The 26,966-nt window shown below is 40.9% G+C and overlaps 1 protein-coding gene across 4 annotated transcripts in view; it reads left to right on the top strand.

The window, feature by feature from the left end:
- fynb (FYN proto-oncogene, Src family tyrosine kinase b) overlaps window positions 1-26,966 on the top strand; it is a 77,186-nt gene that overhangs the window by 29,776 nt on the left and 20,444 nt on the right. For all 4 annotated transcript variants that reach the window (XM_087852642.1, XM_087852640.1, XM_087852643.1 and 1 more), the window contains exons 3-4: window positions 17,131-17,387; window positions 24,440-24,536. In XM_087852642.1, coding sequence (XP_087708768.1) covers window positions 17,141-17,387; window positions 24,440-24,536 — 344 coding nt within the window. In that variant the 5' untranslated portion in view covers window positions 17,131-17,140. The remainder of the gene's footprint in view (window positions 1-17,130; window positions 17,388-24,439; window positions 24,537-26,966) is intronic.

Genomic DNA, 26,966 nt, shown 5'->3' with positions numbered 1-26,966 from the left:
AGCAAAACTGCCTTCCTCCAAATGGAAGAACTGAATAGTTATTTTCAGTATATTTTTTCATGCCTAAGCCATTATTGCGTAGCTCTCCTATTGCCCTTATTGTCAGTGACATGAATGGAAACTTGCTTACATGCTTTGAGGTATATTTGGGGCTTTAACCACATCCTGCTAGCAGTCATAATGTGATGATGCTCAGCTAGCTGTCAATGTGTTATAGTGCTCTGCCAGGAGGATTCAGCAGACTGTTGCACCTTCTTCACATTTTTACATTTACAGGAAGGTGCATCACCCACTAGTTACAGTAAACATGGTTGTTTTTGTGAGTTTTGACCTTTTGTTAAATTTTCTTCTATCAAAATATTTTCTCTTGGTATTAACGTGAATATCAGCTGTCAAAATACAATGGTTTCTGTTTCTCAAAGTATTATGCAGACACAAAACTATTGACATCTCGCATAGATTTTAAAAAACATGTATTAGCTGGTGACAACAGAGCATGCTATGGTGTGATATAGTGAACCGCTATAAATGGGCCTTAGTGATTATAACAAGAATCAAACCATTATGGCCTGTTATCAGTTTCACCATCAGCCAAATTTGAATAGTTGTTGTGTTGTTATGGTAAAAGTATTCATGAGCTAATTTGAGCAGACTGTTTCTTTTAAGGGACTTGTTTGGGATTCTCCAGAGGACTAGAACTGCTTCTGCTGTCTGATTTGTGATATTGTGGTAGCGTAGCAGGATATGGGTTTTGAATGTAAAGGAGGGTTTAAGCTCGCTTATCTCCTAAATGTACACCTCTGATGGTATGCATCACTTGAATAGTCATCTTCTAGGCAGCAGAAAGTCTGAGTGCAAGCCTCCCAGCGGAGAAATGCATTGTTGATCTCCAGCAGAGGGCGCTGTATGGAGCAGCTCTTTAGTTTTAGAGCAGGTTTTAGAACAGACTTTTTACCTATTGCCCCAAATGTGTTACAACACAGCATCTAGCTTATTAGACGAGATCAAATAAAGAGCAAGGAAACTATTAAACTTACCTTCAGACGTCTGTGTTTTTATACCGCCCAATGGTCAGATGTTCAAGAGTTTGTTTTTAATTGTAGCTCAAGAAAAGTTCTTTGTTTCAGTTTATCTAATTTGTGTTTTTACTGGTGACATCTTTGTGCCATAAACCAGGAAACCTTCAGAAGTCTGTAGATCCTTTTGACCTGAATCATTCTTTACTCACGCTGTAATATGCCCAGGATGCTTGAGGATTTCCATGATGCACTGAGCATATCTGTTTATACACTACTCTGCATTTAATCATTAGTGATTATTAATATCTGGATCGCTCTCACATCTTTTGTCATGTCTTCCTCTCCTCACTGCCCTCACCAGACGGCTCTGCTCTCAGAGCCTGGTTCTGCCGGAGGTTTCTTTTTGTCAAAAGGGAGTTCTTCCTTCCCACTGTCACCAAGTGCTTGCTCAAAGGAGGTTGTCTCATTGTGGGGGTTTTCTTTGTATTATTGTAGGGTCTTTACCTTACAATATGAAGCACCTCGAGGCAACTGTTGTTGTGATTTGCACTAAATAAATACATTTGAATTGAACTAAACTGCATTGAATTAAATTGAATACAGCATTCCTCAGTGTGCTCAGATGTGTTGGTTGCCCATGAAGGACGAGCAGCCAGTTTTTATCACAGTGAATGTGTTCCATATCAGGCAAAAGCCCTTATATTGCTTCCCTGTAGTCTGAGTAAAAGCCCCTACCTCATCATCGTCTGTACAGCTGGTTTTCTATCAATAGCATTTGAATAGAGAGCATGACCCTGACACTGCTGGTATTTGTCGTGCTGTCTTGGATGCTGAGGACTTGGGGAAGTTGCAGCATTACGCTCTAACAATGTTTTATTTCCTCCTGTTTCCTGTTGAGAATGCAGTCAGCGCAGCAGCAGCAGCTTCAGGCTGTGCTCGCTAATGCGAGGATGTCTTGACAGCAGGGCTTTCCTGTGCAGGGCACTAGAAGTGTTGATCTGCAGAATTTCTTTCTCTGGCGCAGAGCATAGAGAACACTTTGATCACACAGAACACATTCATCTGTACATGACAGACAGTCACGGCCTGTAGACAGTCTTTTTCAAATCCTCTCTTTGGGATGTCATTGTAATAGGGTCAGGTTAGGTGGAGTGTTTCTTTCTACTTCCTATGTGTCCAATTTATCATCATTACTGCAAAAATAACCTCTTAACCTCCAGCAGGTCATCAGAAAGCCACTTACAGGAGAGATTTAGGGATGTTAGAAGTTTAGCAGTCATGTAGATATGGTGACAGAACATTTATTTAAAATATGAACATTGTATTTTATTTACAGGACACAGACTCAAATGTTAGGATGGTTGCAGAATATCCTACTAATGTTTTAATTACATTATGTTAGCATAATTATGTTATGCTAGCTTGCAGCCTGGTGTACAAAATGTGACCTGACAATGGCAGTGCTAGATGTATCAAGCAAAAAGGTAGCATGCAGTTTAGGATGATGTAAGAAGGATGATATTTTGGATGTTTTTACTGTCAACTGAAGTCTTTGGACAGATCTGGAGATTAGGTGATTTGCTAAATTGGAAGCATTTCCTTCCTTATTCCAAAAAACCCCATAATGCCTTTTGAGAACCAGTTGTCATCCCTGGGTCCCCCTTAAACACAAAGTATTTCCATACGCTGCCATTCCTATCAATGAGTCAGAGCAGCACTATCGTAGCAGCTGCATGAGTAGCCATCTTCCACGTGTAGTTGTTACTATGCCATCTGTAGTTTTTTGTGCTTGTGGGCTTCCCTCTTCTTCTTCTTCTCCTTCTTCTTCTTCTTCTTCAGTATGCAAAGCAAGAGTAGAACACTTGTACATGCTGTACACTAGCAATGGTATCTACAGTACCAAAGAAAAAGTGCCTTTGCTTTTTACTTTTTTTTAAAGTATCAGTTTTCGTGATGTAGGAGCAAAGTTAGGCTGCATTGTGACTTTGATTAGTAGAAGCTATCAACTTTTTTCTTTTCTTTATTTGTATTTTACAGGACGGGTTACGATCGGACTCACATACTTTGAATCTATTTTCTCCTTTCCTTCTCTATATTTTTATTGAGATTCTACTTTGCATAATTCACAGTTAAAATGTGTAGTTATTTCATACTGGGGATTGATGTAGCCCCTCTCTTCATCACTGGCCTCAAACTACTTAGACCACTTATGATACACAACCACTGCCAAAAATAAAAAGTTTGCACTCATGGGAAGATTTCCTCATGAGTCTATTTTAATAATGAACCACAAGTGTGTGTTCTAAGGACATCGCTGACATGCTGACCAACTACCCCGACCTGCAATTACTGTTACTGAAAAACGATCCTTTAGCCAAGATGGACATTTTAATGCCCCATGAGAGAGTTGGTGTTAGTACTCAATGTTGTGTTCCACGTTCCACCTCATGTAAACATGTGATACGAATGACAATAAAGCTCCTTGAATCCTTGAATATACATATATATTAGGAGTGCAACGATACACAAAATTCACGGTTCGGTTCGGTTCGATACTTTGGTGTCACGGTTCGATATTTTTTCGATACAAAAAAAATGTTCCTTCCTTTTTAATTTGTCATTTATTAAAATTATAAATATATATTTTAACTCAAAAGTACAGTTTTTAAATTTAATGTTGCTGAAACAACAAAAAATAAATAAATCTATCTGATAGAGAAATCACTCATCTTTGGAAAAGAGAGTTTATTACAGAGAAATGGCTCTTTCCAAAATAAAAGCTATACTATACGCTTCTTCTGGGGTATACTCTCAGCAGCATATTAAACATATCAGGTCCCCATAAGGAGAATCATGTGCTAACGGCTGTCTAAATGACTCGGGTAAAGTTTGTAGCATGCGTGCTTGTTGTTTTTGTCTGCTTCCACTTGTCTTTGCACTAGGATGATGTCGGCGTAAATGTGCAGTCATATTCGCTGTGTTCCCACTAGTGCTGTCAGCGTTAATCTCGTTGAAATGACGTTAACGCCACAACATGGCAAATCTCCGTTAACGAGCTACCGCAGATTGCCCCGTGCGTGGGGCTGGACGGCCAACACGTTAACGAGCTAACTGCGCTAATGCACTAGTTCCCACCAATGTAATTGAGCATTGCGTGGCACATCCGACATACTGTTTTACTTTTGTCCATGTTGCGCTTACCTTCAGGGTCATACTTCACATGAAGACCAAAATAGTTCCAAACGCCAGATCTGAATTAGGGTGGGGGAGGTTCAATTTGCCATGTTGCAAAAGAGAGCTTAACTTCTGTCTTGCTAGCTTGCGCTGCGCTCAGTGGATCTGCGCTCGACAGTGCAGCCTAGGTGGAGTAGTCGAGCGCAGATCCACTGAGCATTCAACACAGACAGCATCGTCAGAAGAAAAGTTGATCAAATAAATTAAAAATTTTGTATTGTTCGATACATATGCGTACCGAACCGAAAGCACTGTATCGAACGGTTCAATATCGATACGAGTATTGTTGCACCCCTAATATATATATATATATATATGTATGTATTTTCACATGGCTCAGTCCTATCACATAATCACAAAAATATGTCTGAGGTGACAAAATCACAGTGACATTTGTGAAGTGAATGAGGAACTATGGCTTATTAAGGAGTCAGGATTTTTGGATGTTTTTCATTTTCACAGTTGTTTTCTTTACCAGATGAACTTCTATGCGAGGAAAGTAAAGTTGAAACACATATTTACATGTTACATGTTCTGCCTTGCTCAGTTGAAGCAAAGCACTTGAATAAAACCGAAAGCTAATTGACAGTTTCCTCCAAGCAGCCGATGAATATTTCAATGAGGAGAGCAGACGTAGCATCTCGTGTTGGTGTTGATTCATTCAGGGCTCAGGGGAAGAGTGGTGGTGGTGGTGGTGGTGGGAGGGGGGGCGGGGGGGGGGGGGGGGGGGGCTGCCAGGTCAAGTCCTGGACACAGCTGCATTATTAACAGAAGGTCAGCTGTCAGCACGTCTGCAGGGTTCACATCAAGCAGCTCCCTGTGTTTCTGAGCCTGCGGCTGGGATGTTTGTAACCTTGTAGGCCATTTAATGAAGGTTCATGAACTTTCTCTCATAGCCTCCACATTTTCTTTCTTGTTCAATAAAGCAGAGACAGACCACAAGGAGCACATAACACAGAGCATCTGGAACAGGTTTTATTACTGAACCATAAAAACACAGATAAGATGCAGTGTCGTGAGTGAGCACCTAGGACTATTGAGATGAATAAATTATAGGGTTGTAATTAAATAAGGGATTTAACACATTCATATTCTCTAAAATACATAAATTACACACCTATATACCTGGTTAATAGGAACAAAAACCCAAGATTATTCTTGCGATCCACAGATCAGTGGATGAATCACTTGCTGTTAAAGTTGCTGTTCAGGGTTTGTAGGTTCAGCTCCTACCTGAAGACACAGCATGTCTGGAGCAAAATAATCGTTTTCTAAGAAAGTCTAAGAGTTCTGTCTCCACCCTGGAGGATCACAAGGTGTCGACTGTCATCTTCTCCCAGCTCTTCATCACTGTCGGTGCTTCTGACGCTGAGCCGCCCTGACACAATGGTGTCACGGCGTGCCTCACCCAGCCTGGGTTATGCTGACAGGAGTAGGGAGGACAGAGACATGTACCTTTTTCCACAATGTGGAGAGTGCTGGGAGAGATGCAGTTGAGGCCTGTGTTGTTGTGATCTACGCTCACCCACCAGAAAGGGATGCAGACAAACATGTTGCGTCTCAGCTCTCTCCCAGCAGAGGCAGGAGGAAGCCTTATTCTTGCTTTGACAGCTCACAGCTCATAATCCCAACCAGAGCGGAGATACTGCACCCTAAAATGAACCACGAAGCAGTGCATTTTATCCTCTATGGCGGTATCCTGTTCAGGCTGAGGAGCTCACAAAATAGAGTCAGATTTTTAATGAAGGGGGGTTGGGGCATCCTCTGGAAGACCTCCTGCAGAGACAAAGTGCCGCTGAGCACACGATTATGAAGCCCTTTGCTTTCCAGACTCTGCTCCACCCAACCTCTTTAAAATAAACTGAAGCCAAACCGCTGCATGACTACTTACTTAAGGGCAAAATGGAGAGTTTACCTCTTTAAATGGGGAAGCTAGTAGCAGCTGCACATGCCAAGTGAAAATATATTTTCACATTTCCTGCCTTGCTTTGTTCCTGGGTCATTAATCAGGGCCTGTAGTCATAACCGAGTCATTGCCAGCTAAAAGTAGCTTTCTCCGCGTGTTCCTTTTGAAACCCGACCAGCTGAAGTGTCTTTGGTCACTTGTGTGTATTTTTCCTTTGCTACCCTGGTTCCTTAGAAAACGGAGCCTGCTCTGTGTGAAATGGTTTGGTCTGCCTGGCAGAGGCCACCCTCTAAGCAGCAGGATTAGCTGGGGGAGGAAAGGACCGCAGATGCTGCAGCAGTGCTGTTGTGTCAGCATTGATTCCTCTGTGATGTGGCAGGTGACCTCAGTGAACCCACAGCTGAATAAGGACTACCAAGCTCCAAGCCACACAGACATGGTGATTTTTAAGTCCATCATCTTGATTGTCAAATTAGAGTGGGATTAATTCAATTTTTTACTCCTATTAAACAAATGTTTTTTAGCAAGGTTAGATTATTATTTTATTGACGATCCGGATCAAATAAAAGCAAATATAAAGAATGCAAAGTTGACATAATTTTAAAAAAAAAAAACATAAGTAAATTATTGAATAAATATACTATTTAAAAAAAAAACCTCAATTATTCATAATTTAATGTATATACATACAGGATAATTAATATATAGGTAAGTTAATACAGAAGCAAATTCAATTGAAATAATTAGTGTGAGGTTTTCAGCAATGAAATCATTACCAGATGAAAGAATATCAACTAAAAAATGATTTTTGGTGCAATACATTTTAAAAAAACAAATACTGATTGAGTTTTCATTCACTGATTTATTTTGATTCTGGCAATTTTGGGGTTGCTGCATTTACAGGTCCAAATTCTTGCTATGCAATGGCTAATTTATTTTTCTTAACCGGACCTTTTCAGTAACCCCACACAGTATTGCGGCTGTTAAATAACTGATAAACTCTCTAAGGTTGCCGAGCATTCAGCCAGGCTATTCTTAGATCCTCATCAGTGAACAGTGTTTCATAGCTTCACACAGTGTTGTGCAGAGTAAAAGCAGAGTGACTGGACACTGAGGCTGTGTAAATATTATTGTTGAACTGTTGATTCAAGTGTAGTGACCTGGCTTCTTAAATCGGGAGGCTGCTCACATGTTTATGCCCGATAGGTTGCATTTAGTAATCTGCAGCTGTAGTGAGAAGCAGGTTGTGGGGTAGTTGGTGTACATATCAATAAATCAGACAGGAAGCGATGGAGTGAGGCCTGAGAGTACATCCTTCCATCTGCCTGTGTGTGAGCGACTGACCTTGACCAGCACAGACATCCTCCCTCCACAGGGCGCTGCATGACAGCGGTGGGACGGCACGCTGCAAGGGCAGAGACAAGGCTTTCCCCCAGCAGAGACGGGCGCAGCATGTGACACACTGAGCCCATCATTAGCCTGCTCCTTTGTCAAGCCCCTGCACCCACGTATATTTTCCTCTCTTTCTGTCTATTCATTTCAGCACTCACCACCTTCTTTTCCACCCCCCTGTCGACTCACTCCTTCACTTCAGCTCCGTCTCACACTTGCCTCCCCCTTCTTCCTTCAGTGGTTGAGCCACCGTTCTTCCTCCTTTGCTTCATGCCCTCCTTCCGGGCCCCGTAATCATTTTCTTCTGCATTATTACTCCATGCCCACCTCTGATTCTCTGTCTCTCTGATTCAGGGCACAGATGATGTGAAGTGGACAGTTATTTTGTGATGTGTCGTCTGTTCTACAACAGTGAGAAACGAAACATTTGGTTGAATGATCAGTGACCAACCTGTGCAAGCTGCAGAAAAAGGTGGTGCGAGCAGCTTCGTGTCGGGACTTCATATTACTTGTGGGCGGTGTCAGATAGCTGTCACGGACACCTCCTACATTTTGGCCTTTCTGGGTCTCTCTGGTCCCTCAAAGGTCAGCATTGTCAAGGGAGCTTAAAAATGAATTTGCATGAAATTGCATGCTGTATTAATGCGCATGAACTGATGTTTTTAACAGGGGGCAGAAAAATAGCTCATGCAAACACACTTTAATTTGACTTTTATTGTTGCTCGCTGTGCAATTTCTATATAAACTGTAAGTCAGATTAGAGAGTTTACACTAACTCTCCTGAGCATCTTTTTGCCTTTATTTAACCACAGCAGGCAGGAAATATTAGGGTGCGATTGCAGTCAGCTTTAAGTATGAGCTTATATTATGTTAAATATGTACACCGTATATAAATGACAATTATTTTATAGCCTGATGTTTCTAATTAGGCCGTTGCCATCTTCATGTTTTGATGCTAGAAGTAACGAGTGAGAGATCAATGGGAAAGTGCTGTGCACTCCTCTACAGTTTGACAATAGCAAAGTTGCCACACACTAAATCATACCCTGCTTTATCATGATTATCCATGTGACTCTAAATCATATGATAAAATCCATAATGACCTTCAGTAGTATTAAAGAAGAGTATAAAAGTAGCGATTGAGATCCTAATTCATTAGTAAAATGGGAATAGTGAGGTTATAAATTAAATGAGACTGACTTTTATACAAGAATGACTTCTTTTTTGTAACTAGTTGCCCCTTGTTGGCTAATAGAAAGAACACAAGGTTTGGCTCTACTTATTGAATGCTTACATCCCCGTCCTATATAAATTATGTTTGGAATGTGAAATAAGAGAAATAAAAGTAATAGTTCAGTCATTCTTGGAGATAACTCCAGTTCCTTGAGTGTTGTGTCGTGAGCACTTTTACCTTTATCAACTCCTTCATAAGTCATCATTAAAAGAGAGTGACCTTGTTGTTCTCCCTTAAACTGAGTAAGTACCGGAGCTCGTGTTCTTGCTCTGGAGAAGTCACCACTTTCCTTTCTTCTCAATCATTAGTCTAGACAGTCTCACCAGGATCTGACCTAAGCCCTTCAGTATTCAAGGGGAAGGAAAAAGCCTTCCCTCAGCGGTTAATGTAACATTGTGTCTTCCAGCTCCATCTACTTCAACCACTCAGAGCCTTCTGCCTCCTCTCCTGATTTTAATGAACCTCAATCCATCACCTCCCCATCAAATATGAATGCAGTCAGGGAGCGCTGCCTTCAATGGATGCCTCCAAACACAGTGACATACCTTCAGGCCTGCACAGCCATCCAATGAATTATTTACCCAAGCGCACGGTTGGTCGTGCCTCTGGTCAAAGCCCCCAGTGCCCTCCTTTATCCCCCCATCTTTTCTTTAACAGGAATCATATTTCACACCAAGTTAATCTATATTCATTCCTTTAACTCCTTTAATGATGCTCTTCACATCTTTAGGTGCTTTAGGTCTTTCGTTCCAATTAAAGAGCCTAATGAATTTTGACCATCCAATGAATAGCCTTTTGCGTTAACTAATTATAGATCCAACTCCACTACTGGTCATGTTCTGCTCTGTAATTGGATTTTCACCAAGAGTTTATTGATTTCATGTTGAATAAGGATGAAATATAGAAGGGGTGCTTAGTCTGATGTGTAGCATGCGAGGACGTGGAGAACTGTATTGCTTTCTTGTAAAGATTCATTTTAAAGGCAAATAATTTGCGTTGAATAAACAAATTTTAGAGACATTTTGCAGACGTGCCTAGTGTTGGTGGTGGGCAGTGATTAGGCACCTCTATAGCAGCTCCTGCTTCACTCTGGGTGAGGAGAAGAGAGACTGCAGGGAATAAACAGCAAAACAGCCCCTATGGCAAGCAGGTGGCTTTTTTTCTGTGGAGGAGGAATAATTAATCAGTGGAGAGGGCAGTGTGAAAAGGAGGGAAGGAAGTGGAAAAGAAAGAGATGAAAGGGGCTTCAGTTCAAAGACAGCAGTCAGTGATGAGCCTGGTCCACTGCAGCAGGCTATGGAGGAAGGCCCCAGACAAACAGGGCTGTCTTTGAAGGAACGCAGAGTACATTCAGCATGGAACCAGCAATCTGATTGCATCAGTGATTGGTCAATTGATTTGAGTTTTAAGAAAAGCAGAATAATTGCATTGTGGCCTAAAAATATTTTTAACATAAACAAAGTTTCATGGCTCGATAACAATAAAATACCTAATGAGGGAATATTGTTCAAAGAAGTGAAGGTACCCTCGGAATAGGATAAAAAAAAAAGTAATCTATAACAAGGAGAACTGAAGATCTTGTTGAAGCTCATTTTTAACTGACATGTTACAAAGACATTTTTTTTCTTTCATTTGTCACCACGAGCCTTGTTATGTCTGTCTGGAGCATCAAAAACTGTCAGCTACCAAACGTCTGGCATCAAACGTCTGGCCAGAGGCAGCGTGCCTGCATGAAAATAATTGGCAGTTTTTTTGAACAGCTGGTAAATGAGACATTGATCGTTAAACCTGAATGAAATGGCTGATCCCAATTAACAGCTGTTCAACCACCAACCTTTCACCCATCCACTTTCTATGGCTTATCTCAGGTTTGGTCACAGGTGCAGCAGTCCAAACCACCCTGTCGCTGGCCAGAGCTTATAGCTCTTGTGGGAGGGATACCCAGGCATTCCCAAGTCATCACAGGGACAGTGTGTCCTCTGTCTGCCCGGGGGTTCCTAAATGGTTGATAATCCCAAACACCTCAGCGAGGAGGTTTCTAGGAGGCCTTCCATCCAAATACCCCACCAACCTAGACTTTCCTTTCAACGCAGAGGAACAGCAACTCGTCTCTGAGCATTCAGATAAAACTGAGGTTACTGTACTCGGCCCCGAAAATCTTAGAAATATGGTATCTAACCAGATTCTTACTCTGTATGGCATTACCTTGGCCTCCAGTAACACTGTGAGAAACCTTGGAGTGATTTTTGACCAGGATATGTCCTTCAATGCACACATTAAACAAATATGTAGGACTGCTTTCTTCCATTTGCGCAACATCTCTAAAATTAGAAATAAAAATCTCTCTCAGAGTGATGCTGAAAAGCTAGTTCATGCATTTATTACTTCTAGGCTGGACTACTGTAATTCATTATATTCAGGAAGTCCTAAAAACTCCCTGAAAAGCCTTCAGTTAATCCAAAATGCTGCAGCAAGAGTACTGACAGGGGCTAGAAAGAGAGAGCATATTTCTCCTGTTTTGGCTTCCCTTCATTGGCTCCCTGTTAAATCCAGAATTGAATTCAAAATCCTGCTCCTCACATACAAGGTCTTAAATAATCAGGCCCCATCTTATCTCAATGACCTTGTAGTACCATATCATAATACATTTCTCTGTATGTATTATTGTAGGGTCTACCTTACAGTATAAAGCGCCTTGAGGCGACTGTTGTTGTGATTTGGCGTTATATAAATAAAATTGAAATTGAATCTCTTGAGTGACCGAGCTCCTCACCCTGTTTCCGAGTTCCTTTGAGGAAAACCCATTTCTGACATTTGCACCTGATATACTATCGGATATATTACCAACTGACTGCAAACATCCAATAGATTAAAAAGTTACTGCATAAAAAAGTACCCAGTGGAAATAGACATCCATTTTCTTCTGCTCAGTAGGAATCCAATAGTTTGCTATTTCAGCTACACGGGGAAAGCAACATATAGCTAAAAAGGCCCAATGTAAGTGCCTTTTTCTTCATGTTGGTGTTGGGCAATATATCATTTTTCCACGAGATACTTATACCTGGTGGCAGACAGACATGCATAGTACTTGGCTTTGTTCTTAACTATAAGTTGGAAGTCTCAAGCCAGCTATTCAGTTTTGTAAATTTTTTCATTGCTGTTGCTAGCTGGCTAACACATAAGCTATGGTTATCCATTATTTATAAAAGTTATTTTTCCCATTTTTTAATGACTACAACAATAAACATGTTTTTATCTTAAAACAGAGATATGATTTCTATGATTAAAATTGCTTTAATTTAATAAATTAACGTCATTTCACCCACTCGGCCTGCAAAGTTCAAATGTAAAGGATCTTTCAACATATTTAACATAAAGGTAACCTAAACAATTAAGAGGTGCCAGGGCTGCTTCTATCCCAGCAGAGTAAAGTAGAATAGAAGCAGCCCTGGCACCTCTGACTTTACACTGTCTGTATCTTCTGCTACCACTCTGGGTGACAGCAGGGCCTTCATAGTGCTTTCATATTGCATATTAGTGTTGAGAGATGCTCTGTGTGTGCATCATTGGGTGCATTTACAAGTCTATTTTTCTCTGTGTCATCGCTCTTTATCCTCCTTTAATCAGAAGCAAAAATGTGTCAAAAGCATCGAGCTCTGTGTGACCAGCTGTAATGCTAAGCCATCCATCCTGGAATATAGACCTGATCTGTCATCATCCTTCCTCCATAGATTAACGTTTAACAACATGAACAGCTTTCCATCCAGCTCAGAGGGATCAATACATCGGTTTCCCTTCTATAAAATCCGATTCTCCCTCTGCCAAGTGTGGGTTATGTAGAGGGTCGGAATACACAGCAGTTGATGTTGGCTTCTGCTGGGAGCGTACGATTAGAGATGCTCTACAGGCTCGCACTGAGCGTAGTGTTGCTGCTGTTGTCGTCTAGCCTTCCCTGCCTTCCCTGCGTCCTGTCACTAATCATTACAGCTTCCCCTGACAGAGTGTGCTGGTGCACTGCTTCATCATGCATAGGCCTTCTATTCACTCTGTCTGCTGGTTTCATAGCTTTAGCATAGGTCAGCTCAAGTTCAGCCAGAGGATGAAAAGGGTATTGTCCACTCCTGATTTTCATCCTTACATAACGAAGATGTCCACACTTCGTGTTTTGTATAATATCTGGCATTATACAGTATAAAATTTCCTTTGGAATTAATCATGTATTTCTGATTCTGATTAATATGAATAATACACAATACAATACAATACAGATAGAACAAAGAGAAAACAGAACACTTTGTTTGAAAGGCATATCTTTGCCGAAGATGTTAAACACAAACCAATATTACAGTAAGACTGGTCTCTGTTCTACACCTCCACTTGCTGTGACAACCTCTGATTGTCTTGACAGGCATTTCGGCCTCTGTCTGCACTTTGGTGCCATCTGAGGGACTGGTCTATAATTATGTTGAAAGAGAATGGTCACAGTGTGTCAGTCAGCATGAGGCACCTGTTCTAAATGGTTAGTCACTGTTCATCAACAAAGAGTCAAGCCCAGGAGAGGGTAGCACTTGGAAGCTCTCTCCTTATAACGATGGACCGATGTAGCATCCACATGATCGCGAAAGCATAGATTGAATATTCCATTTTATTTATAAAACAACTCTTTACAACAGTCTGATTAAGGCACTTTCTATTGTAAGGTAAAGCCCAACAATATTAGGGAGAAATTAATGATATGATCCCCTGTGAGGAAGCCCGTGTGACAGTAGAGAGGAAGAAATCCCCTTTAACAGTCAAAAAAAATGCTTAGGAAGGTGCAACCATCTTTATCACAGGAATTTCTTCCCAAATTGATTTGATGTCGAGGTACAGTTTTTGGATTTTAAAACAGTCAAGACTTAATTTAGATGCAGACTTTCAGTATTTAACTGTTTGGGGGATTACAGGTATTTTATACATAAGGTCTAAAGAGATGTTGATGCAAATGAAGGAGGTCATACTCTGAAAAACCAACATCAACCCACATAGCAAAATTGGTATGGCCCGGATCTGGCCCACACAATGTGCTTACACTTGGCCCACATACCACAAAGAATGACGGCCCTGTGCTGGCACAGAACAGTTTCAGTTCTGGCCCCAGATGTCAGCTTAATGTGTGTCAAGCAATGTAATAACAACATGTGCCGGAACATAATAGTACAAAAGTAACATGACAAAACTCTGTTTAGACACTGAATTAACTGATTCTTAGATAGGGCTTTCCTACTCGCCCGGATTACTCAAAGTGCTCTATACAACATGCCAAATTCACACTCTTTCTCTAAACTGGGTGCTTCCTAACTACATTCATACTCTTGACATGCAGACTGGAGGAGCCAAGATCGAACTACTAACCTTCCAATCAGTAGATGACCTTCTCTACCTCCTGAGTTACAGCCACCCGGTGGTACACATGAGTAAACCCTCACTACGTTTTGGATAAAGTGTACACTCACAAACCTGTCAAACCTGCGTTTGAAACGTTTAACTAAAATAGGAAAATAGGAACATAAACAGTGTCATCATTGCCAGACCTGGCCCACATCTGGTTGACATACATCCTGCCATTACACCAGTCAGTCAGAAGTGCCAGCTTGATGCCGGATCTGGGCCAGACCTGTTTTCTATGAGCCTGGGCCACATAAACCAAACTACAATCGGGACAGATGTGGCATGCCATCACATAAACAGTGCCATCTATGCCAGGCCTGGCCCCTATTTGGATGACATAACACACGTACCATGCCAGGAGTCAGCCAGCAGTGCCAGCTTGACGCTAGATCCGGGCCAGACCTGTCTGCTATGTGGGAACACAACACCAACACCAACCATCAGACCAATAGCAGAAATTTTTGGACTGGGAATATCAACCATCTAATACATTCTCAAAAGTACTGGCAAGAGCGCCAAAAGGCCTGAAAGACCACAGTAGACAGTTTTCTTCTTTGGTTTTGAAGGAGATGTTAAGGAGGAGATGTTAAAGGAGGTGTGTCATTGTTAAGGGCTACTGACAAAGAAATGGGATATACTTCAATGACCAACTCATAGACCTGATCTCATCCCAAAAGAGCATGATTTTTGCTTACTGAAGGCAGAACTGAAGGAAGAGAGACCAGCAAACAAGCTGCAACTGAACACGGACACAGTACATGCCTGGTAGAGCATCTTAAGCAGAGGTTGTCCAACTGCAGGCCTCAAGGGCCCGTCTCCTGCAAGTTTTAGATGCGTCCTTGATCCAACACAGCTGATTTAAATAACTAAATTACCTCCTTAACATGTCTTGAAGTTTTCTAGAGGCCTGGTAAGGAAGTAATCATTTGATTCAGGTGTGTTGACCCAGGGTGGTATCTAAAACCTGCAGGACACCAGTCCTTAAGGCCTCGAGTTGGGCATCCCTGATCTTAAGGAAAGAAAGTGAATTTTATAATGTCCATGGTTCTAGAGCTCAGACAGTCACTTCACTGTCACTTTCAAGTCTCACGGATCAGTTTGATCAGTTTGAACTTTTCATATCGGTTAGGTATAAACCTAACGGTAATCTGTCTAAGCTGTCAGAATCCAACCCTCAGTGAGATACAAGACAGGCAGTATCAAATCACCCTGTCAATCAACAACAAAAGCATGGAAATAAGACTGACAGTGTAAACTTGTCCTGGGGTAGAATACCAGTGGAAAGGTCATTATCAGTTCAAAGTGAAAATGGTTCATCCTCTAGGCAACATGAATGTGCTCAACACGTTTTTTTGACACTCTGTCTAAGCAGATGAGAAAATTCACATCAAATCGGGTGTGATGGTGATGCTGGCAGACACGTTGTTGAAACTGCAAGAGATTATTCTCCTAGAAAAGCTAAATATCCTCAGCAGTTTTTCTTAGTCGTTGGGTATAATGGTTCATGATGTGATTCTGTCTATCTGTGTCGCAGTATCCTGTTTATCAGGGACATTATCGATTGATAGAAGACTCAGATTCCTTCCTATGATCTGTGATCCACTTGCTGCTGTAGATCAGGGGTGGGGAACTCTAGAGCTCAAGGGCCCGGTGTCCTGCAGGTTTTAGATATCACCCTGGGTCAAATGATTAGTTCATTACCAGGCCTCTGGAGAACTTCAAGCCATGTTGAGGAGGCAATTTAGTCATTTGAATCAGCTGTGTTGGATCAAGGACACATCGAAAACCTGCAGGACACCGGCTCTCGAGGCCTGGAGTTCCCCACCCCTGCTATAGATCATGGATCATGGGAAGAAGAAGGGGAACCCTACACTCCTTATTTAATATTCTCTTTTCACAAGTGAATAAATTAAATTCTTTTCTGCAGTCACTGGAGGCAAAAGACAGAAGGAAACTAGGGTTGAAAAAGAAACAGGAAGTGAATATATATTTTCATGTAACAGGCCAGAGCTTAAGGGCTGATCAGGATTTTGTTTTCCAATGAGAGACAAGTTTTATTGCTCATTCTTTCTTATGTTCCATTCCAATAGTCTTATATTTATAGATTTTTTCCTTTAAGGAAACAATTAGATGTTTTTCATTTATTTAGGTATATGCTAAATTGGGTAAGAAGAGTGAGCTGCTTTCAATACTGACCAATCTTACTTGATCTGTCTCTTGTAAGCTAGAGGCAGGGATGCACGAACTGAGATTTATAGGTGCAGAAATCTTCGAGCACATGAAAAACAGCTGAAGATTGTTACTGACTTTGATTAGGAGGCTCTGTGATAAAACTAGCGTCCAATCGCCGACTCTCCGTCCTCCTACAGCTGTCCATTAAGATTGACGAGGTGACGTTGACAGCATGGCTCTGTGCCTCCGCACCGTCAATGTGATAGGAGCTGTTTTTCTTCCTGGCCATAAAAGAGAAACACTGTTTGTGTGACTCATCCAGAGACCAAGCTGTATGTCAGGCAATGAAAAAAAGGTCCCTGTGTCTCAGACCAGAGTGCTAATCAGTGGAAGGATCTCAGCTGTAGAGAAAATGGTGTGAAGTAAAACCTTTGAACAGAGCGATGGCTTCAGTTCTGTTTGTTGTGGAGTGTGGCTAAGCTCTATTCTCCAGCTCATCCTATCGATCCATCCATCAGGTTGAAAGTATATAATTTTTATTTATTGTATTGCCTGAATTAAGGCTCTTGTGGCGTGTTTAGTTCCCTTCCTCATTATTACATTTCATTCCTTATTACTTATATAATCAATTGGATGGGTTTTTTTGCTTAGCTGAAGTCATTTTGTTTTTAATGACCTGTCACTCCAGTCAACAGTTATTATCCAAATTCAAAAAATGCCTCTTGTTTCTGTGTCGTGAACAGATTATAGATAATGGGCTGTGTGCAATGCAAGGATAAGGAGGCAACCAAACTCACAGATGACCGAGACAACAGCATCTCCCAGGGAGCGGGCTACCGCTATGGGGCCGACCCCACGCCGCAGCACTACCCCAACTTCGGGGTCACCGCCATCCCCAACTACAACAACTTCCATGCTCCTGTAGGACAGGGGATGACCGTCTTCGGGGGAGTCAGCACTTCCTCACACACGGGAACGCTGAGGACCCGTGGTGGAACAGGTAAAGGAATCACAATTTTTATTTCTGAATGTGAAAGTAATGAAAAGTGATTCAATATATTAATTGCACAGTAATATACAGTATGCTTAGCATTTGCTGTAAGACCTGTCCTGATTAGGGTTTTTGTTCCTGAGCTATAAACCCTAAGCACGTGCATGTTAGCTTCAGAAAAGTAGATCCATTTGTTGAAGATCCCAGTGTAGGGAGACTAAGCAGTGCTGTCAAAATTCCCTTCTTTATACCTAATTTATATTGCCATCCTCATCTTGATGGGTTTTCCACTTTGTCACAGTACTAATGAATGTACCTGCACAGGCAGGCCAGCAGGGTACCTCGCATGTCTAAACAACTTTGACATGAAAGAGCGTTGGTACTTAAGGTTGAATTATCAATATCCAGAGCTTTACCAATTCAATTTAATTCAGTTCAATGTGATTATATTTACAAAGGGCTAAATCATAGCAACAGTCATTTCAAGGAGCTTTATATTGTAAGGTAAAGACTTTACAGTAATACAGAGAAAATCCCAACAATTAGGTGGCGTTCTTTGTCCAAGCACTGGCAACGGTGGGAAGGAAAAACTCCCTTTTAACAGGAAGAAACCTCCTGTAGAACCAGGCTCAGGAAGGGACATCAATCAGCTGTAACCTGTTGGTGGTTGGGGTAGAGAGGCTGGGAAAAAAATAACAATAAGTGATGATTAAATGCAAAGTGATGTACAAGCGAGTCGCAAGTGCTGTGTCACTTGTTGTTCTTTTGCACCTAACAAAAGCAGCTGTGTTTGAATGGACAATGTTGAGTTGGGGGTAATGTTTTTAAGAACTGTGATTTTTAATGTAATGACTTCAACACAGAAAACAGAGAACATACGAGAACCAACATATACAACATATGATAGCATGATTATTGCTTCCAAGCAACATAGTTGTTAGGCTACAGCTTATGATGGCTGACTACACTGTACCTATGCCTACCTACTGACTGTACCTACTTATATCTATGCATTCCTTACAGCATAACTACGCTGTACTTATGCCTTACATGTGTATATACCTAACGCCTTACTTATAAGGCGTATTTAGATTGTGTTGAATCTATGTAGAGCCTGCAAGTGGTCGATGCCGTTGCCAGCATTCATGTTTGTGCATGACCTTATGGTCATGTCTACATGTTTTATGTGGTGCCAACCACGACAGAAATAAATACATTCTGAGACTATTTTTTTTCAGAGGCAAACATATTTTTTGCCTTCCTACATTCCTTCATGTCTATCCTGATATATAAACTCAACAAAGGAGTGTAGCTGGAATTGTACAAGAGGAATCAGCAGCACTGGACCGGCCACTCATAGCTACAGTGTAACTTTGTCACAGATGTATACATCTCCTGTTGCGCCTTGACTGTTTTTATCTGTGCTCTACACCTTACCTTACCTACATTGTACCAGTGCCGTCCTTACACTACACCTGTGCTTTACCTACGCACAAAAGGTTTAGGTTCAGTGTTAAATTATAAATGAAGCGTTAGTTGTTTCCTTTAATCTCCGTACAGTCATAAACCCTCCATTAATTACCAAATCTTTTATTAAAACATTCTTTCATGTGCTCTAAAACTTTGCCCTAAATTTGTGATTAAACACAGTGCTGGTATGCCAATTTACCCTGCAAAGGAAACGGACTGAAGTTTCTAGTATGTCTGTCGACAGGTATTAGTGTTGTTGTTGGATGCTGTAGTGTTTCAGCTAAGATCGTGGCAGAACATGACGGTGTTGTCGTAGGCTTCTGAGGACTCAAACACAGAGACAATAACCTTTTCGTCTATCACAAGTTTATCACGGGTTGCATCATGGACAGCTGTGATCTTATTAGTTGCAAATTGGAAGGTCAACGCCAAACAAAGTCAGAGTTGAAGCTAATTGAACTTTTACAACAGTGAGGTATAAAATCCAACGGTGCTTCAGACTTTAGGATCCCAACAAATATGACTGCAACGTCTCTCTTCAGTGTTAAAAAGCATTTAGTTATATTTTATAAGTTATATTTTCTAAATTCTAAAAGCGCAGTAACAGGGAAGACAAAAAGTCGTCCATGTTACTGTGGGTTGAAAACGCCTCCCTTGGCCACCATAATCTCCATGAATTGTGTCTTTTGAACTTCTTTGTATCATTAACATTAACAAGTGGGACAAAGAATGCCACTTTCCCACTGCAATTCTGCCATGAGGATGCCAGACAATTCAAGTTCATTTGAAGCGTATCAAGATTTTGATGACTCTGCTCACAACAGCCAGTTTTGATCCCTGGACTTGGATGATAACAGAATGGGAAAACAAAGAGCAGAGCTTGCCTGTCACCACTGTCAGGCTGTCACCACATAGGGCAAAAAAACCTTTATATTCAGCTTCTTTTGCAGATTTGCTCAGTGGCAAACAGATTAGACTGTGTTTGTAGTTGTTAGTTACCATTTGGGAATAGTGTGACATATAAAAAGAGCAACTCACTTAGAAAAATTACCCCTTAGAAAATCACTGCAGAAGAGAAGCAGAAAACTTATCATATCCTTGTTCCATCTTTGCTTTCGCAGCTGAGCAGTCCTGTCATGTGAAGTGTGAGGACAATGCTGCTGAGAGACAAATGGTATTTTGCAAACAAGCAACATAGAGGGAGTAAATAACAAATTTCTTGGAGAAAATACTCTTTATTGCTTGACAGAAGACGGGAAGGATTTCCATCACAGCCTGAAGTGTGAGTGTTAGTTCTTTTTGTTTCAGTCCCACACAATTAAGGTGCTGACTGGGCCTAGTGATAGTGTTGTGATCACAGCCACCCACAGGCATACGCCTCCATATGCAAAAGCAAACTACGAGTGGTTTCTCTTGCTGTTAAAGACTTCCCAACATCCCAAAAACCTCGACAGTCCGACCCCAGCCCGGCCATGTCAGGAATGTCCGACTGGCATTAGCACCGGCCTTTGTGTGCCGGTTTCATTGTTTAGGTAGGGAATATTCCTACTCAGGATATCCTTTGTGTTTGACTGAGTCCAGGCTGCTATGCAGAGGAACTCTGCATTTCCACTCAACTTAGCAGAACACTCCCTGAAAGTGTGGATTATTTTTCTGCTCTGTATAATCCAAATCCACACGGTGGTAGAGAAGCAGAAAGGGGTTTAGCTCTTTAATTTTCTCCTGGTGGGAGAAATTTGGATGTAAGCCGGTCTTCCCTTTAAAGCCTTGTTATAACGCAGCTGCCTAGCTCATTCTCCTCAGCCCCAGTCACCCCCTTCAGTGCAGCTGATATCTGAAATCTTATTGATCAGTTGATCTTTTGCTGATGTCATTCTCCCCAAATGGAAACTTTCGGCTAGTACCATGGTCTTATGTAACTAATTGAGTGGCATCGCAACAGACAACTCTGATTGATAAACTAGTTTATAGTTGGCGCTCACCTCTGCTGACCTAATCGAACATTCAAACACCGCAAACAGCTGTTCTGGCTTGAAGGTTTTGTTGATGTTGTTCGGTTGGAGAACTCGAGTGTTTCAATCAAACGCTCTTTTTAACAGTCTCCTCTCACATCTGTGTTGGTTTTTCACATAAGTAACAGCAGGTCCTCTTTATCTGCAGTTCCATCACCCAGAGCGCCACAACAAGCCTCTTCATATCACTGCTGCCTCCTGACAAAGAATCCGTTTGATGAGACTCTGATGAGAAATTACTTGAATTATCAAGCCGGTGTAAGTGGACTCTAAAGAATTGCCCGTTCAGCTTTCATATGTCAAACACTCCACAGCATCAAACAGCTGCTGTCGTCTCAGACCTGAGACCTGTTACGAGGCGAGACAAATGGAGCGAAACTAAAATTGGATTTCTGAGCTGTTAAAAGATAATATTTGATTTTGGGTCATATTTTCATAACTGGAGCCATCATTTGTTATTGATAATATCATTACAGTTACAGTTGATAAAATGGTGGAAGAAAGATGAGCATCCAGATAATCAGAGAAGTTTTTGTCTGTCGTTAAGATAAATTCCAGTTCAAAGACCAACTTTCTTGTTCAACTTTCAGGAGCTTTGTGTGCATGCGTATGGTAACGTATGGCTGTTTACATGTTCTTGTCTGCACTTTAACCTCCCATAAGAGAGATGTAAATTACCTCAAGTATCATTTTCTGCTTTATGTAATGTTAACCAAAAAATGGGTAAACTCAGCAAATATCAAAGCATTATATACCCACATTAATAGATGTAGAATGGGCTAATAGCAGCTAATGATATCAGCAGGTTAGGAGGAGGTAACTGTTTAATCTGTTTTATTTGTGGTAAAATGTTATAGAAAATACAAACACAGCTAGATTACAGATTCTGTCATGTAAAGCCTGTTATAAAAATGATGTTTCAACCTTTCAGATGTTACTGTTAACAACTTTAGATTTCGAAGTTGTATCTGTTATAAGTAACATTACAAATACAGTGTGAAGACAATTGGATCAGTGTAGAAGAGTAAGGGTTTCACACTGTATTAATAAGTACTCATATTGTACAAGCAGGTTGTTTTGCTCTCACTTATCCAAGTCGTTGCATTCGTTTGACTCAGTCCCAGTCAGTACAATCGTTATTTGGACATTGAAAGTATTACATAACTGCTTTAGTTTCACACATTGCGAGGTTTTCCAGTTGAACTTTCCAGAACACCTGCCCTGTTGTCAGGATTATTGCAGTTTGGTGTGACAAACAGAGAAGCAGAAAGGCATTCGAGATTTGTTCATAAAAGTCACTTTGTAATGGCTTTTGAAAGGGAAAACAACAACTTCTGCTCTATTTCAGCCAGCTTGATGTTTTCAGTCTTGTCTGTGTGGAGTCGTTGAGATAATGCTGGCATGGCTGAAAAGGTTTTGCAGGCCACTGGTCTTTATCTCGAGTTTTAGCCAGTCTGATGGGAGTCAGGCTGGATTGAAGTAAGTCCATATTCAAGCTTCTGTCACTGGACAATTCAATGTCGAACCTTTGGCTGTCCTGCTGCTACATTCACATTACTGTCAGCTTTATCTAATTGAAGTGGTGGATTTGCTTTAGGCAAGCAGAAGCTCTGGCTTGTAAGGTCAATTTTGAACTTTTGCCAACACTTTGAAACTATCTTGTAGCAGTTTTAGCAGTTCTGTGTGGGGTTTAGCTTCAATTAAAGGTAAGCAAAGATCACTCCATGTCACAATGTTGCCAGAATTTGACTGAGCCAGTGTTTAGACTAAAATGCCTTTTTGATTGTTTCTTCTATTGCTTTTTTATTACTGTACCAGTTTGAATTTCTTTCTTCCTTACACTCTCTTTTTTATTGTTGACCTCCTGTTATCCAATAACATATTCTATAATAAGACGAAACTAGAACATTTGTTACAAGACAGCAATAAAAAGGTGTGTAAGGGTCAGAAAACAGTGCTGAGAGAGATATTTAAAGGATACTGTTCTTTCTTACATCTGTGATAAGAGGTAAATTAACAAAACTGGTGGAGGAGAATATTGATTCTGCAAAGGTTAGTCTACAAATATAAAGCATATAGTGTCACAGAGTAAACGTGATCTGTATTATTTAAGGAAAAAGGACTAAAAGCCTTCCCGAATCCTTAAAAAGATGAAGACAATAATCTAAAAATAAGGACTTAACTGGTAACTCAGGTCTTCAAATATTCAGAATGCTAAGACCTGAGAAGCAGGAATCAACATATAGCTTTTTTTCTAACATTACAATTTAAAATTAATCTCAAAATATTGCTCAAGGGTTTCGATCCTGGCACAGAAGGAATCAAATCAGGGAAAAGCAGCAATTCCAGGTCAAGCAGCTCTAACATATTAGCCTAAATTGATAGCCTACATACAAGATTTCCGCGGTGACAAGGACATGAGCGAGCCTGCAATGAACTACATGAACCAAATATTATTGCTTTGTCAAATTGCTTAACCATAGTGGCATTAACAAAGGTATTAGAAGGTCATAAATATAACTTGTGGTAAACTGCAGGAAGCTGGTGGATTTAGTTTGTGTCTGACGTGTCGGTTTGATGGTTTGAAACCATTATAAAACAAGGTTTCTAATATCTGATATTTCAATGTTTATGTTTTATCTTTCAGATGACAGACTTTGTGTGTTAGTTCACATGACTGTATAATTTCTTTTCATTGAATTAAAATGAGCAACAGCCTTTTTTTGTTATCTTTTTGTTATCTCACATCCACCACACACATGATTGTACAGAAACTGAACTTAGCTCGTTTTTGTCTTTTTCTGATTTAGTCATTGGACTTCAACCCAGTGCAATCAATCAATGTCTCTCTGGAAAGATGGACTGTGCTGTTGTCCATCGCTCTTTCCAATTTAGCCATGGTTGGCAGCATCGTATCTCCTCCTTGATCTTCTTTCAAGAATCTTCAGCATTTTGTGGTTATCGGTGAAATTAATGCTGCAAAGGGAGTTAAGGGCTAAACATTCTAACAGTCTATCCTCAAAGAGCACTTGATTATATACACAGAAAGTGACGGCAGTACTTGTGTGTAGAAGGAGTCTCATCAACACTGAACACGTTAAAGAGGGTTTGGATCATGACTATGGTAGAAAAAGCTTTGAACGGACATTGCGGAGCTACAACAGAACCTATCCTAGTGTATGTACAGTCAGTCTCTACTACCTAAACAGTTCCAGTTCCAACTGCCAACCAAAAAATATTTTTAATATATTTTAAGAACCTCCTTAGTACCATACAATAGTATACAATCAATCAAATAGTTCCATTTTTTCTGCTTTTGTCTTCAACCATTCGGCTGAAGTTCTTGTACAAGATCTTTAATTTTTACCTTCTAGGAGTTGCATCTAAAAAGTCATGTTGTTCTGATTTTAAAAGTTTAAAAAGATCTTCTACCATACAATGTACTTCACACATTTGTTCCTTTATCCTCATTGTGATGGAGCTGCTGTTGCAGCTCATTTCAGTTCAGAGTGTAATTTTAAACGTGATTTTCTTGCTAATCCTCCTAGTGCTGACACTATGGTTTGGTCCCTCCTGCAGGAGTCACCCTCTTTGTGGCACTTTATGACTACGAGGCACGGACAGAAGATGACCTCAGCTTCAAGAAGGGAGAGAGGTTCCAGATTATCAACAGCACGTAAGTTGCAGCTGCTTATCAGTCTGTCCACACTCAGGAGAAATGCAAGTCTACGAGAAGATGGCGCTAGCTACTTGGAGAGGCGCACACAAGTTTTCAGATGAGTCGAAAGTGGCAGCTTGTACGCGAAAAAGAAATGTTTTGGTTTCATAATGTAGAGCAGGAAAGAGCCCAAAATAAGCCTGCTTTACTGCTTCAGTTTGTGAATCTATAAAAAACGTAAAAGCTGTATTCTGCTCTGGCAACCTCAGTGTTGAAAACTCAATTATTCAAACCATGAAATAAGACCTAAGACCACAGTAGCTGGTTGAGAAAGCCAGAATTGGCAGCAGCTTTTCATAGGATATGACATTAAAGGGTGCAGAGCCTTTCACATGAGGTAAAAGTGGTGGCTTGAACAAGCAATATGACAATCATGATTTTACAGAGGGTGGAGCAGGATCTCCAACCAGCAGTGATGAGTGTAGTGTAACTTCAAGACTTCCTTCTGAACAGGAAGTGCCTAGGTTACACCCACAGTCATGTTGGCTTGCCTTTCTGCTAGTCAGCAGAACTGCAGCAAAGTGTGTGTGTGTGTGTGTGTGTGTGTGTGTGTGTGTGTGTGTGTGTGTGTGTGTGTGTGTGTGTGTGTGTGTGTGTGTGTGTGTGTGTGTGAGACTGAACGAGAAAAGAGCCACAATCATCTGCCAGCTCTTTAACTATCCTTGATGGTTTTCATTGTCTTTGTGTCTGCATCCGGCTGCATCTCAGCCTGCCTCTGTTTGTTTGGGTTCCTGCAGCAGTGCGCTGACATTTGAGGAGAGCATGAACACTGCTGGGACTGCGCTGTGACCCTGTTCTCCTTCACATTTCATTGTAATAAGGTTGCTCAGTACATGTGCAGAATAGCACTGCAGAGGGGACCCATATAGTTTCAGAATTAAACAGTAGGCTGTAAGTGTCGCTGTTAGTTTTGTGATTTCTAAGCACATGAACACAGTGGAGTGACAGTATTATGTTGCTGGTATATTGCTACTGGATTTCAAAATTGAATATTTATTTTTCAGAGAAAAGTTGGGTTTATTACTTGTAAGAAGAATGCAACCATGAAAACATAGTTTCTATCAATCTAGTATATAACACTGTATAGTATAGTGTATAACACTGATATTGACTTCAGTTTTCCTTATAAGGCTAATAAGATCAAACTTATATGCAAAGATGAGAAATCACAGAAGCTTGTTTACTTGCTAACAGTAGGTGCAGATGGTAACTGATCTCAGAGCAGTGAAAGCAGAGCCAGCAGCAGCTTGTCTACCTCGCTAGTCTCTTGTCTCTTATCATTTTCTTGTCAAATACGAGAGGTTTATCCACAGTGCTCACACATAGACACCAGAAAAAGCTGCTGACTTTGCATTGTGACAAGCTTAAATCAGGACAGATACACCAGCAGAAATGAGACACACTTCAGATTTCACTGGACTCATAGTCATTCAGAGTTAAGGCTGCTTACAGCGACAACAATATGGCAGTAATTTTTAAGAGACGGAGAGAGATGAGACAGGCTATGATGCAGAGCACTGTTTGAGATGCAAAGGGAAAGAAATCTTTCGCTTTGAAATTTATGTTTATTTTTTGATTTCACTGGGCAAGTAGTGCTACCTTGCTTTCCCTGACTGAAATCAATGTATATAAATGGTAATTGTCACCCACTGGTTTTGGAGTGACCATACTGAGATAAGAGGGTGGACCGCTAAGTTTTCAGCTTTTAGCTTTTACTTGATTTCCATTGTCCTTGATAAATATAAATAAATCAACATGCTAATATGGGTTGTCAAATTAATCGGGCAGCAGCTTGAAGTAGTTTGTTAGAAATAATGTGGAAATTGCACAAATTTATCTTTTTGGTTTCAGAGTAAATTCTAACGGTGGAGCAATCTATATAAACCTTAGAGACTAAATTTAGGTCAAAAATGGGAAAAAAGTTCACAAATTCCCCATGATTCCTTGCAGAAGTGAGTCTCAGTACTGCTAATTTTAGTAACATGGATGTTTGTATTGGTGGTCTTACTGATACTATATTATAAACAAGCACAAGCCTCTATTGTTAAAAGGTAATGCAGTTCCCATGTGAGTTTTCTTGTCCATACATGAGTGCCTTATGGCACAACAAGGTTAGCCTTCCTTCTCGCCACACCCACTTAGCCGCTGTCCTGCACATTCCACAACACACCTCGGCCTTTCCAGGGCTCCAGCCAGAGCAGGAAAATAGTGTCATTAAAGCCCCAACCTCCCTCCTCTTCCTCCTTTCTGTATGTCTTCCTCCCCAGCATGAAACATAGAGAGCTATATCTTTACTCCCTTACTTCTCTCCTTTCCACCTCTCTCCATCCACCCACGCCTCAAGTATGGTCAGGGCTCCTTTCAGCTGCCCACACTGACCCCTGGTGG

The sequence above is a fragment of the Neolamprologus brichardi genome, chromosome 15 (genome assembly GCF_056152115.1).
Source record: "Neolamprologus brichardi isolate AB-2024 chromosome 15, ASM5615211v1, whole genome shotgun sequence".
Classification (NCBI taxonomy): Eukaryota; Metazoa; Chordata; class Actinopteri; order Cichliformes; family Cichlidae; genus Neolamprologus; species Neolamprologus brichardi.
Note: the sequence above shows the minus strand (reverse complement) of the source record. Positions and strands in the feature narration are given on the sequence as shown.